General features: G+C 36.6%; 1 protein-coding gene across 1 annotated transcript in view; it reads left to right on the forward strand.

The window, feature by feature from the left end:
* Positions 1-20,961, forward strand: part of RNF180 (ring finger protein 180) — a 233,701-nt gene that overhangs the window by 191,868 nt on the left and 20,872 nt on the right. Inside the window, exon 7 of the mRNA XM_030927936.1 lies at positions 5,677-5,802. Within this exon, the coding sequence (XP_030783796.1) occupies positions 5,677-5,802 (126 nt within the window). The remainder of the gene's footprint in view (positions 1-5,676; positions 5,803-20,961) is intronic.

A 20,961-nucleotide genomic window follows, 5' to 3' on the forward strand; every position in this document is an offset into this window, starting at 1 on the left:
CTTTTCCCGACACGGAAGTCCATCTGGACCCCAAACAGATCTGATCTTAGCTGGGGAGATGGGGGTGCAGAAGTCAGGTGCCTCCACACTGCCCTCCTGGACTTCCAGTGACCACAGATGCATCTCTACTCCTGTGCTGCACTCCAGCACTTGGCCTTCGACACTCAAGTCAAATCATAGCTGTATATTTGCTCCCTTAGTCCTTTCCCATGAGGAGGTGGGAGATGAATGCCCGGTGTCTGTAGCAGCTATCTTGCTGGTATCACTCCTCCAAATTTGCTTCCAGAAGATACATACGCATTCGTCGGCATGGGGTGAGATATTCCTGGTTGGCATCTCCTTTCCCAGCATATGAAGTATGCTGTTTTGGCCCCAGATCCCACAGGGTGTGCCGTTACTAGTAAACCTGGCAGCTACCACTTGGTGAGCACCTGCTATGTCTCAAGAGCTGGCTCTGAGACTTAAACTGTTCTAATTTCTGTGATTCAAACTGATAATTTTCTGTTGAATATAAGCTTTAACAGTAAACCCAAACTTTTCACTGACTTGTGTTGTTCACCTTATAAATAACTATTTTGGGTGCCTCACATGAATACAAAATGAGTTTCACCAGACGGGTCCTTTGCAAGTGAAACTTTCTTACCCTCCTTGTAAAGGTACAAAGCAAGCATTGCTCCTGAAGCCCCAAAGATGGTTTTAAGACAGTTTGTGAATTTTTATTGATATACAGCAAGGTGGATCAAATGCTAAATATATTAACCCCTCTTCATTCTTACTTAAGAATAGCAGATGTACTTAGCACAGCATCCTCACTGAACCATACTCTTGCGTACTGTTCAACAATACAAAGAAAACTATTTTAGTTATATACCACTGGAAAAAAATAGTAAAACCAACGTATTAAAGGCTAAGAGTGAAATGAGATTTAAAGTTCTAAAGATCACCTCACAAGATATTACTAAACCAAAAGCTATGTTAAGTATTGAGGATTTAGCATCAGCTGGTAAACATTATTTTGGTAGAGGTCTCCCTTTTAACACAGATCATTTGCTGGGACTCTGATTCCTAGTCTTGTCTATTCCTTGCAAATGTGTCCTTTATTGTACATTAAGTTCCTGGAGCCAAAGAATGCCTATAAATAAGCATATGCAGCACATATTGAAACTTGGGATAGTCAGATCTCCTCTCAGGGCAGGACCTATCCTAAACATAGGTATATAATGCAAAACTCTTGAAGTAGTCTATTATTATTATTAGTATTAGTATTAGTATTAGTATTAGTATTAGTATTAGTATTATTATAACACATTATAAATTTGTCAGATCTTTTTTTTGCAGTTTGTATCTCCAGGAAAAAAAATAATATATCCAACAACAAAGAACAAAGAAGGGAATTGTGAGGAGAAGAAGCCTTCAGAATTATGAGATAATTTTAAATGGGTAAACAAGGCCGTCAGTAATCTGAATGAGATGGCTAGACATACATCTCCTAGTCTTTTACATTTGAACATAATACTATTAGGTCCGCTTAAGTGACTGTGCCTTATATAATAATATTCTTATCTTCCCCTCCTGAATAAGACTAGGTCACCCTGAATAAACTTATCAAAACACTTGTAACTTTAGAATTATCTTTTTACTAGATAGGATTTAATAACACTTTACCTATCATACAGCTTTAACTCCTGCGTTTAGCAGAATACCTAAAATTATTCTTAACGTATTTACTTAATTATAATGAATTGTTTACATAAAAAGTTACCAAGATTTAAGCATAATGCTGAAATCAAAGTTGCACCACCATATTGATGAAGTCTGTGGTTTAAAGTTATCCTAATATGTGTGGTAGTTCTTTTTTAATTGTGATATAATACCGTGAAACCCCATGGTAATTCATCCTGTAATAATGTGAACTCTGATCTTATGTAGTTGGTGATTGCCTCCTGCCCTCAGGCAAATTAAGACTAGAATTCTTTTATTCTAACAGTCACTGATAGTGTCACACAAAAATGCTGCTGTTTCCACTGCCACTACAACCACATTTAACTAAATGTATAATTGAAATACACTTTAGATCTTTCCAAGATATTGTTTTTTTTGTCTTTTTTTTTAGCATGTTCAACAATATTAAATACTGATTAAATACAATAAATTATGTGTTTAAATAAGCATCGCCAGCCTAATAGGTAGCATTGGCTGAGGAGGAGATAAAGGTAGTTTTCATCACCTTTTACTCCAAGCTATACATCTTAGTCTGCCTTCAGATTTTTCTTAATGTTTCTTCCAGGTAATTTTAGGAAGTGTAGTATTGAATATTGTATTTGTTGCCAAATTCTACATTTCCAAATTCAAATGTCACTGGAATGGGGCAACACAGAGCTACAGAAAGAACAATATCCTTGGATAAGGTTAGTAAAGTTGTATAATGGAATGAGATAAACCTTAACATATTTAAATAAATTCAAATAATTTAATTACAGAAAAGGACCATTTCATCTAGTTGTTATCAAATCTATCTGTGCATCAGAATCACCCAAGCAGCTTGTTAGAAAGCATAGACTCCCAGGTCAAATACACAGCAATTGTGCTTGCACATGTTTGGGTGAGGTGCTAGAATTTGTCATTTTAACAAGCACCCTAGGTGATTTTGATATCCAGCCAAACATTCTGGAATCACTGATCTAGTACAATGCCCTACAGACAGCAATTACATTTAATTCATCTCTGTATTCCTAGCTAGATCAGCAAAGTGCCATGCATATAGCAGGTGCAAGATAAATGTTTGCAGGAGATACAGCAGGAAGTTGGTACAAAGAGAAGTTCTGCGACTTGTGGAAGGTCCTCCAGTTAAGAAGCTTTGGAAACTACTTCTTATTTGGCCCAGCAATGGAGGGACAAGGGCTTCTGGATCCTCTTTTAACCATCTTTCTGAACTAGTATAGTATATTACATCATCCAAAATTGGTCTCATAAGGTTATAGTAAGCACATGCAGGTGTATATGTTCAACGGTATGTTGCAGGTACGATTTCCATCTCATCTTGCAAATTTCAATATAGCAGCTTCTCTAATAGGTGTTATAAAAATATTTCTAACCCTTGCCTGCTTCAGTGCTTTAATATGTGAGTTTAAGTAGCTTAAAAGTACATTGTGTAGTTAAGTTCCTTGAAGACAGGAAACAAAATGTCATGGACAATATTATTACTTTCACTTCTGTCATCTACCCCCTAGAAAGTTTGTGGCCAGTTATCAAAACTGCGGGTATTAGATGACTCTTACAATGTCCTTTTGATCTGTTGTACTAGAATTCAATTACATTTCCAAATAAGTTCTCAGTATAAGAGAGGGTAATGCAATGGGATTCTCCAGTTATTGCTCAACATTTTACAACATGGCTACCAATTTTCCGGAAGGAGGAGGAAGGGGGAGAGGAAAAGGAAGGGAAGGGAAGGAATAATAAGAATCCGTAAGTTGCAAACTCTTCACCTTCGTTTGTATTATCTGCCATATGACACACCACATGGGTCTCATTTCCAAGGGCATTTAGAAAGTTGTGAGTCAATTTTCCCAAGAGTTAATACAATACCACTTACTTGGGGGGATTTTTAACCTCTCAGAAAATACCCTGAATCTTAGTTATCAGTTAAGTCCTAAGAAAAAGACCATATTACTGTAAATGAATATGTTATTTGATAACTTCTTTCATTTTCTTCATCAATACGAATGACACTGACAAGCCCCTTTAACCAAGTGATAGTGCCATAATCATCTTACACTAAAGGGCTGCAAATGGGCAGTGGGAAAAGTGGACTTTCATAAAACAGCTATGCATTGCTGCAGAAACTGTTGAGAGAATATCTAACTTGAAATGATTTAACTTTTAAACATATGAAGGATTTTTAAATGCACTACAGTCATATCAACCCCCAGCATACATGATGAGCATGAAAATACCTTTTCTCTAACTTGTATGCTGGTTCGTGGGTGTGCGATTGGAAGGGAGTTAGAGTTGCAGGGTTAATAGATAACTTCAGTTGCCTAGAGTAGTGTATTTTTCACATTTTCCCTTTTGTTGTTAATTGTAAACTTTGTGAATCAGTTTTCCCTTTAGATTTCTTAGGTAAAAATCAACCCAAGGCAGTGATTAAGAAAAACTGAGAAAATTCAATTCAAATCACTTGAGCCAAAGCTCAAGGCAGTGAAGTAGGATGGAAACTGAGGAAATGCTACAGGTGATCATTGCGGGATGAAAGTAAGAGGGGATGGTTGACAGAAAACCTAGTTTACTTCTCAGGTTAGTAACTAGCTCTGCACTAGCCAAAGAGGTTGTTCTCCATTAAACAGTCCAACTCAGATCATGCCTTGCTTTCTATGGCTCAGATATAAAGAGTTTCTACCATTTAAAGTGAATACCATTATATGTGTTCTCCAGTTTGTCTGTGTGTACTTCAAATGACTATTTCCTTTTTAACTCATTAGTAAGCTTCTGAATGGTTATTTTCACATTTTTAAAATTACCTCAAATATATAGCAATAGAATCAGGTGGTCAACCCATCACATATAGATTGAAATAGATTATGAAGTTTAAAGTTCTATAAGTGTTTTTCCTTTTCACTGTCACTCCTGAGCCCAGATTACACTCTAGCTATTCTATTGCTACACTCATAACATGTTATTCCCCTTTTTTGTCTACCTGTGTATTTCTTTTAGACCACCAGTCCTCATCCTTTTTGGCATCAGGGACCCGTTTTGTGGAAGACAGCTTTTCCAGTGATTGAGCGGAGAATGGTTTCAGGATGAAACTTTTCCAACTCAGATTATTGTGCATTTGTTAGATTTTTTTTTTTTTTTTTTTTTTTTTTTTTGAGACGTAGTCTCACTTCTTCACCCAGGCTGGAGTGCAATGGTGCCATCTCAGCTCACTGCAACCTCCACTTCCCAGGTTCAAGCAATTCTCCTGCCTCAGCCTTCCAAGTAGCTGGGACTACAGGTGCCCGCCACCACGCCCAGCTAATTTTTGTATTTTTAGTAGAGATGGGGTTCCACCATGTTGTCCAGGCTGGTCTTGAACTCCTGAGCTCAAGTGATCTACCTGCCTCAGCATCCCAAAGTGCTGGGATTACAGGTGCATTTGTTAGATTCTTATAAGGAGTGCAACTTATATTCCTTGCATGTTCAGTTCACAATAGGGTTCACTTCCTGTGAGAATCTAATGCTGCCACTGATCTGACAGAAGGCAGAGCTCAGGCAGCAATGCTCACTTGCCCATGGGTCACCTTCTGCTGTGTGGCCCAGTTCCTAACAGGCCATGGACTGCTACCCATTTGTGGCCCAGGGATTAGGGACCACTGTTTTAGACTACAGTTGTTTTAAGGTCAGGGACGATGTCTTATTTATCATTATATACTCCATAGTACTTGACACAGGAGCTACTCAGTAGATTTATGTTCTATGTGTAGGCATGTCAGAGTTGCACCAAATGTGAACTTGGGGAAATTGTATTTGCTTGAGTAAAAAAAAAAAAAAAAAGTTGAATCTACTTTTGTCTTCTACTTTGACTTAAAGAGGTCTGAATTATATCAAATAGTATCAAACTACTACAGTATTCACTTGTCATTTTCTTGCCATTTTACTCAAATTGGTTTCAAAATCCTATTTTCTTTTGCTTTATTCTAGAACTGAACAATGCCACAAAAACATTCTTTACTAAAGAATATTTGAAAATAAAACAAAGCTTTCAGAAATCCAACTCTGCAAAATGGCCCCTACCAAGCTGCAGAAAAGCATTTCATCTTTTTGGAGGTAAGGAAATCTAATGCCAAAAGAAATGTCTGGTAATTTTGTCTAAGGTCTCTTCTTAAAAGTAACTTCCTTCTGTCTCAGAAATATTAGAGGAAATATATTTCTGTATTAATCAATTTTAAATAAGGATTTTGCTAAGTATCTCCTTGCTGAAAACTACAGATGTACAAAGGAAGAAAATGAAGATGATGCAATAAAAGCAAACTCGAAGACTCATGACTAAATAGACTTTGCCATGCTTTCACTGTTTAGTACATAGATAATGAAAATATGTCTCAAAAGCATCAGATTTGACAAAAGTCATATTTATGGCAGCTGCGGCCCATCTGGAGCGGCTGCTACTATGAAGCCAGCTGCAGTTGGGGAGGCGCAGCCAGGGCTGCACACTCCACAGAGCAGGTGGGAGCCAGGAACAGGCGGGAGCCCTGCCCCCTTCCAGCTGATGAGGTGGGAGCCCTGCCCACCCAGGCAAAGTTGCAGCCACCCAGCCATGGCTGCGGACCTGGACATCCCTGTACTCTTGGGGACTGGGGAAGCCCCCTTGCCCCTGTAGGCTCAGAAACGCCTACTCCTGCTGCTGGGCCTCTCCATGCTCCCGGCACCCACTCCAATTTCAGAGCAAAGTTGAGGCCAAGCCCAGGCATTGTCACAACCCAGCCAGGTGTGCACACTCTCAGGGCAGTGCTAACATGCCAGCCCTCTGCTGCCTTGGCCCACTCCAAACTTTGGGTGCTGACAGCACGGGAGGAAGGCTAAGGGGAGCTGAGGGCAGCTCAGCACAACCTGCAGGCACCCCTTGGCAAGAATAGCTTGGGCACTGTGGGCACCATGGATGGCAGGTTGATGGTGGCAGGAGGTAGACAGGCTCCTGGGCAGAAAGGGGACAGGTCCCTGGTAAAGCCCCACCTTCAAACCTGTAGACTGGGGGCTGGGCTGTCAGTTCTATGGACCAGAGTGAGAACTTATGGTGCTTTTTCCAGGACTGCCCATGGCTACCCATGAACCAGTCAGTACACACTTCCTCCCCTCTTTAGCCCATAAAACCCTAGACTCAGCCAGACTCAGGCAGACAGTGAGACAGCCTACCTGCCAATACGACCTGCCTGCAGCTAGGAGCTGCCCACTCTGAGTCTCCTCTCCACTGAGGGCTGTAGAGACGGTGGGACAATCTGCCTGCGGATAGGAGCTACCCACTGTGAGTCTCCTGAGATCTGTTCTGCCACTCAATGAAGCTCCTCTCCCCCTTGCTTACCCTCCAGTTGTCTGCATACCTCATTCCTCCTGAATGTGGGACAAGAACTCAGGGCCTGCTGAGTGGCAGGACTAAAAGAACTGTAACACAATAAGGGCTGAAACACACCCCCTGCCCCCTGCTCACCACCTTGAAGGTGACAAGAAGAGCTGCAGCCCTTTGGGGAGCCCAGATGTAGAGAATCCCTGAGCCAGGGCTGTGACACCCTCCTTGGGGTTCTGCAGTTCCTGGAGTTTCCAAGCTTCCAGGCACCACTGTGTTTCCCTAGTCCAGACTCGGGCCCACAGCAGAAGCCACATGAAGTATATCGCATCCAGCTGCAGCCTCACACAGAGCCAGCACCTGGAGCTCCCTGCCCCGCCACAGCAGCCAGCATGCCTGGCTGTGTACAGTGGCTGGACCTCGCGCTCACTCAACCACACACCGCTCGCCATTCTGCACCTGGCTTGCACTTGGCAGATGTGGGATCTGAGCCGGTAGTAAGAGCCAAGCACAGCCTGCCAGACCAAGTGGGCAGAACTAGCCCAGTAAACACAAGCAATACTCAGGCAGAAGATGCCACCAGCTACAGAGGTTTCTGGCTGGCGAGGTGTCACCCTAGGGATCCTGTGACAATATTTAACAAAGGCACTAGTACTGTGTATAAAGATTCCTAATAATGCATTCATTAGCAGAAGCTAAGTTTATTTAGTTTTAATATTTTATAGTTGTCCCACAAGTTTAGAACAAATAGAAAGTAACAGAGCCTTGGTGTCAGGGTGTCTTAGAGATGTACAGTGGTTGAGGAATACCACTTTCTAGCTTTAGGTCTAAGTATCAGCATGACTTCAGAGGTGTCATAGGATCTATTTTTTGATCTGTAAAATAGGAATAATTATGTCTTCCCCACCTAACTAATATAGTAGTAAAGATAAATGGGCTAATGTGAAAGTACTTTCTAAATTATAACTAAATGGACTATAAAAATATAAGGAATAAAGGTAATACAGTATCTAATACCTTTTTCTGCTTTGGAAATTTGTTACTGTATGAACATACAATAGGGACATAAATATAATTTCATCTTTTATAAAACCATAGTTTATCAGAGCATGAACTACTGTGCAGTTTTCATTATTTAACAATTATGACATTACGGGACCTGGTAGAAAAGTCCAGATATGAGGAACTGTGATCTTCAGGGAACAGGAAGAACTTCTGCATAAGACCAACAAGATCAGTACAGCAATAACCTACACCAAAAGGAGATGGAAGCAGAGCCCCTATGATTGTGGCAAAATAAAAATTGGTGCATGAAATTGGTACTCTCAAAGAAAGTAACATAAGAATATAACTTTACACAGTGATTCGAATGAAGAAAAAAGTTTAAGGACATTATATAAGGACATACTACTTTATAAAGTGGTAACTGTAAAAATTTAATATCTAGAGATTTGGTATAGATAGGTTTTATTGTTTATTTTTTATTCACTTCTTTTATTTTTTTTGAGACAAAGTCTGACTCTATCGCCCAGGCTGGAGTGTAGTGGCGCGATCTCGGCTCACTACAACCTCTGCCTCCTGGATTCAAGCAGTTCTCTTGCCTCAGCCTCCCAAGTAATTGGGATTACAGGCGTGTGCCACCATGCCAAGCTAATTTTTGTATTTTTAGTAGAGAAGGAGTTTTGTCATGTTGGCCAGACTGGTCTTGAATAATGAATGACCTCAGGTGATCTACCCGCCTTGGCCTCCCAAAGTGCTGGGATTACAGGTGTGAGCCACTATTCTCGGCCATAGATAGGTTTTAAATAGGTCACATTTAGCCCCCAAAATATGAAATCAAATATAAGAAAACTAGTCTTAAAGGATTAATGCCAAAGAAAAGAAAGTTTATCATTTTAAGCGTGTTCTTTAAAACAGTCCCTTGTATTCTACCTTCTACGCTACACCCAAAGTTCTAATAGAATGGAGTACCTTCTGGATAACTCCACACTTTCCGTTGTCTTCTTGTATTCTGAGGTAGTACAGAAGCTATAATTTAAGCAGTTGCTTCTTTGGGATTTCATCTTACTTGTCTTCCCCATAGGAGTTCCAAAGAACTTAATTTTTTTTTTAAATGTGTGTGTTCATGGAGGAGGTTCAAAGTAGCATTATTACACCACCCAACATAAGAAATACATATATTCTACCAGGAGCTCAGCTGAGCTGGGCAAGAGCTGAGTTATCAGGTGTCTGGAGTAGCCAATTAAAGTATCAAGACAAAAATGAAAGAGTTAAGCCTTTAATCATTTACTGTAATAGTATAAGCAAGAATCTAAAACCAGAGGAAATGCTGACTCCTCCTGTTCAATTATCTCATGCAATAGTGCACACTGGTCCAGGGCCACGTAGAGCAGGGCAGAAGTAAGGATTCACTCACTATGGACAATGTCCCAAACAAAAGGCTCCAGCAGTTTTTCAGACCCTGAGGTCAGGAGGCGTGGCAAAGAGGAAAGGCTAGGAGTGGGAAGGCACTGGGCACTGAGTCAGAGTGGAGAAAAGTGTTTCCCCCGCTCCAACCTCCGTAAGAAAACCTTTGTAGAGGCACAGAAGGAACTCTGCCCAAGCCCTCAGATAGCTATAACTAGTAACAAAGTGCTGGGAATACAAATATAAATATGTGAAAGTGTATATGCAGCCAGGGGAGCCTGAACTCGACTGCAGCTCCCTTCAGAGATTGTAATGCTCTGGTGGTACAACAAATCTGACTTTTTCCCATGAATCCTGCCAGATAAAGCCTTTGTAATAGTCTGTTGAGGCCTGAAAAAAAATCACACACAGGATTTTAATCAGGAACTGGACTCCTCAATTACCAGCATTATTGAAGTACCTTCTGTAGTTCTGCTTTGTTTACCGTGATTCCCCTGAATTTTGTATTATTTCTTTGTATAAGTATACATATGTATATTTAATCATATTATTTAATTTTGCTTGTCTTGTAACTTTTATAATGGTAGCAATGTATATATTCTGCTTTGCTTTGTCATTCAATATGAAATTCATCCATTTCAGTAAGTGTGGCCACATTCTTTTTACTTCTACACTGTAGTTAATTATATGAAAATACCCCAACCCAACTTATCTGTTCTCTTGTTGATGAACAATTGAGTGGTCCAATTTTTATTATAAAGAATGTTGCTATAAACACTCTTGTGATGTCTCCTGGAGCGTAAGAGTTACTCTAGAATAAATGCCAGGTAGAAACTGGCTGGGTCATAGGAAAAGCATGTCTTTAACTTCATAACCTAACCAAAACCGTTTTCCTAAATGGTTGGGATGATTTATCACCAGCTTTGTCTACCACATTTGATATTTTCAGTCTTTTAAATTTTACTAATTTGATAGGTATAAAATGATATCTCATTAGGGTTTTAATTTCCATTACTGTGATTATTGATGGGGGTTGAACATAGCTTTGTAGGTGTACTGATCTTTACGATTTTCTGTTGGTTGTATTTTTTGTTGTTGTTGTTTGAAAGTGTTAAAATATTTTCTAGTGACTTTTTTTCTGTTAATTATATGAATGGCAGCTATTGTCTCCCAGTTTGTGGGTTCTTTTTACTTTGATATATTTTAATTAATTGTAGTTCTTCGATTTCTTCAACATCTTTCTGGTGTGTACTTGCTTAGGAATTTCTTCTCTTTCCCCAAGGTCATAAAGATATTTTCCTATGTATTTTTCAAATAGTTTTAAAGATCTTTAAAACTGATTTGTGCTGATTTTTTTTTATTGATTTACTTTCTTTGTTGTAGTTAGAGACCCAGTTTCTTTGGATTTTTTTTCTACCACTATTTGTTGAAAATAATGTATCATTTCCTCACTGATTTACAGTACTAATATGTCATACTTTAATTTCCACATGTGGGTCTGTTTTGATGTCTTTGAGTCCATTGGTATAATTTTTTATTCCTATAACAATACCATACTGTTTCAGTCACTAAAAACTGAATAAGTTCTGATATCCCTTGTTCCAATTTGTTTTGCTGCAAGAGTGTCTTGGCCATTTTTTGGCCCTTTGCCCTTCCATACAAATTTTTAAATCATCTTGTCAAGTTGCATGAAAAACTATGTTCTACTTGGGAAATGGGGTCCTATTAAATGTATAAATCAATTTGGGGAGTATTGATTAGAGTAAAAATTCTTCTATCAATGTGGTTTATCTCTTCATTTGTTTAGATCTCCTTTGATGTCCTATAGTAAAGTTTTATAATGTTTTTATAAATATCTTGCACATCTTTTGGCTAGATTTATTCCCATGTACTTGCTATGTTGTCCTCTTCTCTCCTTTTTTGAAACTTCAGTGCAGAAAAATTGTCCCAGTCACACTTAATTTATGGCATACCATCATCACTGTTCCACATACTCATTTGTTTTCTTTTTATCCCCATATCCTTCTTTCTACTTCACTGTCATCCCATAGCCAACTATTACATTGGGTTTATTTAATGTGTGTTATTTTGTGTGCTTATAGAATGTATATTGTTTCTGCGCATATATTTTTAATTTATGAATATGGTTTTATACATTGCATTGTTTCTCTTTCACCTAGCACTAGCCTTTAGATCCATCCAAGTGGCTATGTGTACCTCTAATCTGTGATTTCTAATGAATGCTCTACTAAGATGTGCATTTGCCATATTTTATCTATTCACTATCTAGAATACTTCCAACTCTCTGTCACAATATATAACACTCTAATGAATATCCTAGTGTGGACTGTGAATATCTCTTTGATATATAGACTCCAAAGCAGAATATCTGGGTCATAGTATATAAGTATGCTTGACTAAATATTGCCAACAGTTCTCCCATATGACTAGCCTAGACACCTATTACCAGTGTGTAAGGTTGGGAAAAATTAGCACTATGGAAAATGTTGGCGGGGAATGAGAATTAGAAACTCATTTTAATTTGCATACATCTGGTAATAGTTTAATGTCATTTTAAATACTTCTTAGCCTTTCAGATGCCTCTTTTGTAATAAATTTGCTTATTTTGCTAAGGGGGTTTCTACCCTTATTGGTTTTATAAAATTTCTTATATATTCTAGATATTAATCTTTTATCTATTTTAGACATTACAAATTTCTTCTGCCATTTGTATCATCTACATATTGTTTGTCCATGGTATCTTTCATTGTAAGGAATTCTTAACTTTGATATAATTAAATGCTCTTCACTTTGTGTCTTCAATTTTTATTTAGGTTCTTCCCTATTCCCAGACGACAAAGGTTTTCACTTTGATTTTCTTTTCTTTTTGAGACAAGGTCTTACCCTGTTACCCAGGCTGGAGTGCAGTGGTATGATCACAGCTCACTGCAGCCTCAACCTTCCAGTTCAAGCAATTCTCCCACCTCAGACTCCCAAGTAGCTGGAACTACAGGAGCACGCCACCATGCCTGTTTCATTTCGTATTTTTTTTGTAGACACAGGGTCTCACTATGTTGCCTAGGCTGGTCTGGAACTCCTAGCTCAAGCAATCCTCCTCCCTCGGCCTCCCAAAGTCCTAGGATTACAGGCATGAGCCATCATGCCTGGCCTCGCTTAGAGTTTTTAAATCTTTATTTTATAGTTTTACTTTTTAGGTCTTTATCTAGAATCCTCCCATTATGTTTTGTTACAAAGTGTTCAACATCTGTCTTTTTTCATGTAATAGCTTACTTTTCTGAATATTATACAATCTTGCTGAGATTTTTATATGGTTTCTTATTGTTGTCTAGAAATATATTGATATTGGTATGTTGATATCATTTAACAACCTTATGAAATTACTTTATGAAGTCTAATTATAAGGTTTTTGTGGCTTTCAGTGAAGGCAATATTATCTTAAATAAGGACCGTTTTATATCTTTCGATTTAATGCATATGCTTTTTTCTCTTTGTACTTGCCAGACTTTCTGAGCTAAGACTTCTATTTGATTTTGAATGGAAAAAGTGATCATAGCATCCCTGATTTTAAAAGGAATGCTTTTAATATTTACAAATAAGTATAATTGTTGCTCTGTATTTTTGGTAGGTACCCTTCATCAGGTTTTAAGAATGTTCTCATCTGTTCCTGATTTCTAATACCTGTAGTTTTTCTTGAATGGAGTTTAATTTTGTGAATGGTTTTTCAGCATTTCTTGAAATGATCATATGGCTTTACTTCCTCAATTTGTTAATGCACTGAATCATATTAATAGATTATAATTGATGTTCTAATGTTAGGACATTAGAACACTGCTAGATTTGGTTTGCTAATATTTTGTTTCAGAATTTTACTTATTTATGAGTAAAATTGTATTTATTTTTTATACTGTGTTTTGTCAGTTTCTTCCTAAGTCAGTTTATATATCTTTTTGCTGATAATTTTTTTGTTTCAAATTTGTTGGCTTTTGTGTATAATATTTTAATATTTTAATCTCTCTTGTATGTCTAGTTATGCTCTTTGAGTTCTGATTACTCATATTTTTCTGTGATATTGCTGAGTATTTGTCAATTTTATTATTCCATTTAAATTACCAAATTTGAGAATTGACTATTGTATCTTTGTTTTTATACATTCATTTCTGTTCTTTACTAAATCCTTTCTGTTACTGTCTTTGGATTTATTTTGTTATTTTTATACCATATTAAGGTGACTTTCCAAGTCAATTTGCATCCTTTTTACTTCCTTTAAATTACTACTTAAGGCTATAAATTTCCCTTTCATGACTTGTAGAATTTTTTATTCTTTATTTCTAATTTTTTTTTAATATACCACACAATCACATACTGGTTGAATCATCTTGATTAAAAATAACAATTGTACAAAATCAGGGTTGTATTGGAAAATTAGCATCTATGATTTCAAGTTATACCACACTATTTCGTATAAGACGCCATCTACACAACATTAATAGGTTCCCTAAGAAATTTACTTCTCGGCTTAGTTTTTCATGGTTGGTAGGTGGAAGTAAGGTGTAAAGGGGGATCTTATGGGAAAAAAAATAGACATTCCCATAAAAGCCTTTGGCTCCACAAAATTAGTGGGATTTTTTTCACACACACACAAAATTGCAAAGACAAACAATTATAGATTTTCCGACCAAAGAGGCTTGTATAAAATCTTGAACTCAGGTATAAAACTAGCTAATACTTGTCCTTTTCTCCCTATGAAGTGTCTTAGATAATTAATAAGTAAGCAGACATGTTTTAAATTTTTTTCTTCTTACAAATACATATTTCATGTATTAATACATAAAATGGGTAATACAAAAAGGAATGGAAATAATCTAGATAAATGTGAACTGGCACTTTTTAATCTCTCATCAGATGCTAGTTGCACTGATGACTCTTTCAATTGTAAATCCTCTCCCTGAAATACCTACCATTTCCAGGCATTTAATCCTGAGTTTATTTGAACAGTATCCAACTGATATGGTTTCCATCTATGCTATGTTAATTTATTCCCTGAGAAACCAATCATTCATATATATAATTACATGCATATGTATGCACACATACATACACAAAGCAAAGTAGCAAAGAGGTTTCACTGAAATATTTTTGCAAAGAGTTCTACATTGTTGAATTTATTTTCTAAACATACTCAAGTCAAAGAAATTTTTAACAAAAATTAAAAATTCCATGTCTTAATTTTACTCACTGTAAGAAAAACATGCAGCTGAAATGCCAGTGTCTGATATATATTTATGACAATCCATCCATTTTTCATGACCGCCTGGGGAATTATTTTATTTGGTCATTAGTTTGTCTGAAGGTGTTAGATTGGTGCTGCAAGTTTAAACATGCTCAGTATAAATCAAAGAACTCCACATGGAAAAGAATGATTAGAACAGCACATGTTCACACAGCATGAGTGTGAATATAACCCAGAAATCTACCTTCTCAGAAAGTTGGAGGTAAGTCAGAGAAAATTTAAAATATGCTGTAGACCTGGGACTGCCTTGGAGCAGAAAGGTACATTAACCTTTACATTTCCTCTGAAACCACAACAGTTTTGTTCACAAGATAATTTTTTGAAAAGGCCTGCAAATTCTGAACTTCTTTTTAGTTTGGCAGAATCAGGTTCTATTTTTGTTATACAGTTTACTTATGAGTTTAGAATTTCAGAAGCCTTTTGCTTCTATATTAAGTTTATGACCCAAATCACTTATAATGCAAATTGTACATTTTGTTCAAGTATCACCACTTCATAACTTATTTTAAAAATTATGAGCAGTGTTTCATTCTCTCCTCCCTCCTTCTTCCTTTACCTCTTTCCCTCTCCCTTTACTTTCCTCTTTCCATCTAACTCTTCGTTTTCACATACACTCACAATTTTTGTTCTTTTCATTATTTCACATATATAGAACTTGCTTGTTAATTCTATATGAAATTGGATGTTGGTGGGATATGATGCCTTCATTTTAAAATACTTGCATTTATAAAAGTACACATGTATGCTTGTGCGCTAAAAATTCAACCAGTAACCACAAAACTTCTGAAGTTAGCACAATAAATAAATTCTCCTAGTGTGAAAGGGTGGTGGTCACATAGTCCTGACCTTGGCCCAGAGCTCACAATTTTAATAATGTGTCCCAAAATAGTGCTTTACCTAACTACCATGCAGAATAAATGACACCAAGTAAAAGTGTTCAAAGATGTAATAAGATGACTGATACTAGATTTTTTAAACCTTTTAGAAGGGGCAGAAAGGAAGTGAAGGAGCTCAGCATCACTTTTAACTCAAAATGGACTGTTGATATTAATAAATGGTGTCATTTAATTTTTAAAAATATTTCAGAAATGTTCAGGTGTTCTAAAGTTTGATCACTGCGTGACTACCTTGTTGGGGCCATGGGCAATATATGTACTCATTGTGAATCATTCTGGGAAATTGTGGTCAGTCTGGTATAGAATGTGAAGATTGAGTATGTAGGCCTTAAGTGAGATGATGGAAAACCTACTCCATTTCTGCGAGACCTCATGGTAGGTGTAGGTTTATCCTATTCTACAATCATGAAGCGTAGAGTACTCTTGGGGATGATGGTGGATACTCACTCCTGGGATACAGAGGTGAGCAAGTAGTACAAAGGTATCCTCAGGATTAATCCAAGTCTGTGCAATAGCTACAGGTTATTCTTGATGTTGTGTCATACCTTTTATCCCAAGTGATCAAAAATGTTATGAAAAGTTATAGCAGATCTCATCTATACAACATTTGAGACACAGTAGCAAAAGGGAGCTCAGGGCTGTCCTCTTCTGCTTCAACACTAAAAGAGTAGAAATCTCATTTGATCAGCAGCTACAAAGATGGAAATGGCAGATCAGGAGGCCAGATTAGAGGGATGAATGTGACCCGATTCTGAGTACAACAATGAGAAAACAACCACAGAACCCTGAGAAAGAGCAGGGACATATACAAGTCAAGTGTATTATTTCTGGCAACAACTGGAGTGGGAATTTCTGCTTCTGAGTAGGATATAGTAAGTGGTGGCAAGCCATCACTCTCAGTGGCAATAACTAGGGGGGAAATTATAAATTACAAAAATCATATTTAAAAATAAATTTGAGAGAGATGGAATTGAAGACTAGGTGAATTAAAACTCCAATATGGTCAGAGCCCCCTAGGAAAGCTAATATTGCCAGCTCTTTGCTTTCCTGGGAGTATTTTCCAAGTCTGAGGATTAATCTAGCCATGGGCAGAGTACTTTATGAGGAGGAATAGAAATCGGCAGAAGTTTTAATAACCATAGAGACATATCAGTCTCTATGGTTATCAAAGAGGAGTCCAAACATATAGCCAATTTTCTACATGAGACATTTGCTAAGAGCTTTGGGAGTAAAAAAGGCTTAAAAAAGTTGGCTAAAAAAAGACAGAATGAAATTTCTTGTAGTCTCAGAGTTTAGGAATCAAGTTATCCTACAGGGAGGGTATATACTATAACAGATACATAGTAAGAATCCTCCTTAAAATATATCTCATGTTTTAAACCTATATAGGATGGATGGCTAAAGAACAACATCCACAACCTCTGAAAGGCACAGCTTTCAGATTAGAAGAGCTAGGGACCTTATAAACTGTTAAGCAAAAAATGCAGAGAACCATGCTCTAGTAGGGAGTCCAGACCTGAAAAACAACACTCTAAACACTAACAATTTTCTGCAGTCCCATTGTGAACTCCATAGTGCTTTGGAATAAAGTCCCATTAAAGGAATAAGGCAGCAGTAAACACAGTATAGGTCATGTGTCCTTAAGACAGTTGAAATTAGATTGAGTATAATGAAAGTGCAACCTAACTTCAAACCCAATCCTGCTTATTTATTAGATTGAGGGGATGAGACTCTCACTCTACCTGCCTGACAGAAGAACGGTCCAGTCCTCTCTGAAGGGAAATATTAACTTCAGTCTTCATGGATCTTTCATTCAATAAAAAAAAAAAAAGGGTTAGGAAAATGTGACCAATAATCAAAAAAGAAAGTACAAAATAGAAACACATCTCCTCATTAATCTAGATGTTGGAGTTAGCAGACTTCAAAATGTCCATTAGGAAAAAAATATTAATGAAAATAGATTAAAAGAATAGATAAAAAGGTAAAAACAGCCAATAGAAAATAGAAACTATAAAAAAAGAATAAAATAGTCTGGGATGACAAAGTGCAATAGCTGAATTAAGAATGCATTATATGAATTTAACAGCAGACTGTGTGGGATATAATCTGTTGAATATGTGTAACTGGAGACCCTCAAGGGGCAAGAAGGGAATAGAAAAATATATCTGAAGAGCCAATTGTCAAGAGTTTTCCAAAACTGAAGACAGACATCAGTACATATTGATAAATCTCAGCATAGCCTAATTAGGCTAAATAGAAAGAAAACCATATCTAGAGACATCATACAGAGCAAACTGCTGAAACCCAAATATAAAGAAAAAAAAAATCTTAAAAACATCTAGAAAAAAAAAAAAGTTACCTTCCAAGAAGCAAGGATGACTGACTTAAACAGAAACACCACAGGACCAGACAGTGGAATAATATCTTTGATGTGCTCATGGAACATTAAAGATGCTATTTAATGATTACTGCTAACCAATAATTCTTTATCCAGCAAAAATATCCTTCAAAAATGAAGGTAACATAAAAACTTTTCAGGTATCCAGTAGTCCTACCCTACAAGAAAAACTAAAGGTAGGTCCTTAGGGCAAAAGAAAAGAATCCTAGCTGGAAGCACAGAACTTCAGCAAGGAAGAACACCAGAAAGGATAATTATGTGGGTAAATATGAATAAATGTTATTTGTTTATAACAGTAATATCTGGTGAGTTTAAACACAGAAAATGAAATATATGACAGTTATTGCAAAAATGGTGAAAGTGGTAAATGGAGTTAAAATGTTGTAAAGTTCTTACATTGTTTGTGACAAAAATACTAATTTAGAGTATACAGTCATAAGTAAAAGTTACATAGTTACTCACTGGAGTAAACTACTCTAGGAAAATGAATAAATATATAAAAAGCTAATAAGGACACTACCCTCTCTGGACTTCCTCCCAAAAACCCATAATCCCAGTTGACTCATGGGGAATGTATAATGACTCTAATAGTAATGTATTAATATTGGCTAACTAGTTGTTAACTACTATATTAATGTAATAAGGGAAATTGAATGTGAAGTATACAGGAACTCTCTACTGTCTTTGTAACTTTTCTGTAAATATAAAATTATTCAAAACTAAAACGTTTATCAAAAACAAACAGCTAATACAGAATGGAATAATATAAAATATTTGGTTGATCCATAAGAAAGCAATAAAAGAAATACAAAAGAATAAAGATCAGATACAACAAATAAAAAATGTAAACATTAAAAATTCATACTAAAATAGATTGGCAGATGGGTTAAGAAAAGCAGGACCAATTATATGTTGTTTATAAGAGACGACATTTAAATATAAAGGCACAGAAAGGTTGGAAGTATATAAAATTATATATGTGTAAACACTAATCAAAGCAGCTATGGCTAGGTTAATATAAAAAATTAGACTTTTAAGTGAACAGGAATTACTGGAGAAAAGGAACATTTCATGGTAATAAAAGAGGCAATTCCATAGGAAAACATAAAACCATAAATTTGTATGCAACTTAAAGTTTCAAAATATATAAAACAAAAGTTGACAAAATTAAAACAAGAAATAGATATAAATCCACTATCACACTTGGAGATTTCAACATATCTATCTCAGGAACTGCTAGAAAAAAAGAAGAAGAACATACTTACACAATGATGGTGTACAGAGCCCTTCACCTGTGAAGAATAGTGGCTATTCTGAAAGGTTGGGGCTTGTGTTATTAGTAGTGGTCTGCGTGTTCAGAGTCAGTGCTTTGGAGTGGAATTGCCTATTCTTTTCCCTTTCACTTCTTCCTGTACTGTAGCACAGTGGTTGCCCTTCACTTTCTGAACCCAGGAAAGGCCTCTTTTAGTCAATTCACTGTTCTCATTCTCTTCTGCTTGTAACAGGTTAAATAATAGTAACCTGTCATACATTTCTGAGTTCTACTTCATCTATGCAGCTGAGTTGATTGAATAAATGAACTGAGACTTCCAGTCCGTAGGCTTAGTTCTGCGTCTTTATTTATGTGGATCCCAAGATGTAAAGTAGAGAAGAGAACAAGAAGCCCCTCCTTCTTCAAGCCAGTTTACCAATAAGCCTTGCATTTGGGGGATTACGAGGGATTGCCTATATTAATAAAATCAGTGTTTTGTTTCTCATTTGGCTAGTGATCCACTCATCAGAATCTAGATAATGCAATTTGCAATGTATAACTTATAAACTTATAGCCCCCTAAAGGGCTTCTAGCCCACCTCATCATAGAGAATTATCCACCTGAGTTTATGCACTCCAGCACTCTTCTAATTTAGAAAAGCAATGAGAGCTTTGAAATCAGGGATCCCATACTGCGCAACTCCAGCAAGCACCTTTGGCATAGTTGTATATGAAGGATGCCCTCTGGAATTCTGCACTGCACAGAAGTGTCCATATATGGCACTCTATGTCTTATCCTCTTTCCTGATAAATGGTTTCTATTTAGTTTTGGCTTCTTGATCCTCAGGAGTGCCTCTCCACTGGGAAAGATAACTATCCATAGGGGTATTTCTTGGTCTCTGGGCATAACTTTATCAGGAAATACCATAATAACCCCAACATTGATATAAGAGAAAAATAATGGAGTAAATAAATAAATAAATAAACCCAGTAAATAAAATATATTTAAAATGTATTAATTAAAGATGGAATAAAGAGATGCAGTCTATAGTCTAAGCAATTCCTTAGTGAAATTTTCCACAATGTTCATATCTAAATGATTTGAAAGCTAGGATTTATCTTTAAGGCTGAGCCACTTCCAGTCAACCACACTCATAGCACCTGTCATGAGAGATGCAAGAAGGAACACATTACAGACAGTTTGCTGTTCTTCATGTAAGTTAAGGATTGGATAATTATCTAATATAACTCACATTACTGACCAAAACCCTACTACAAAATAATGGCCTGAGCCGTTATTTTGAATACATGTAAATCTTACAAATTTATTTTAGAACCAAAAAAATCCTTAAATTTGGAAGGAATTTTTGTTCTGATTTTTTTATGTGTGTGAAGTACAATTATATTGGCAGTTAAAATATTTTTCAAAATGACATAAAATAACCAGCTTCTAGGAAATTACAGTTTGCAATCTTTTTTTTAGAGTAAGTAAAATGTGAATTTCTCAGATTAATTTCAAATCAATCAAATGAGCATTTAGTTTGATAATACTAATAAGGAGGTAAAGAACTTCCAAGAGAGACAACTGTCAGCATTCATAATCTTAATATAAAATTTCAGGAATTTTGCTTCCCAAAATAGACCAACTACAAAATAAGACCAT

Source organism: Rhinopithecus roxellana, chromosome 3 (genome assembly GCF_007565055.1).
Source record: "Rhinopithecus roxellana isolate Shanxi Qingling chromosome 3, ASM756505v1, whole genome shotgun sequence".
In the NCBI taxonomy this organism is placed as follows: Eukaryota; Metazoa; Chordata; class Mammalia; order Primates; family Cercopithecidae; genus Rhinopithecus; species Rhinopithecus roxellana.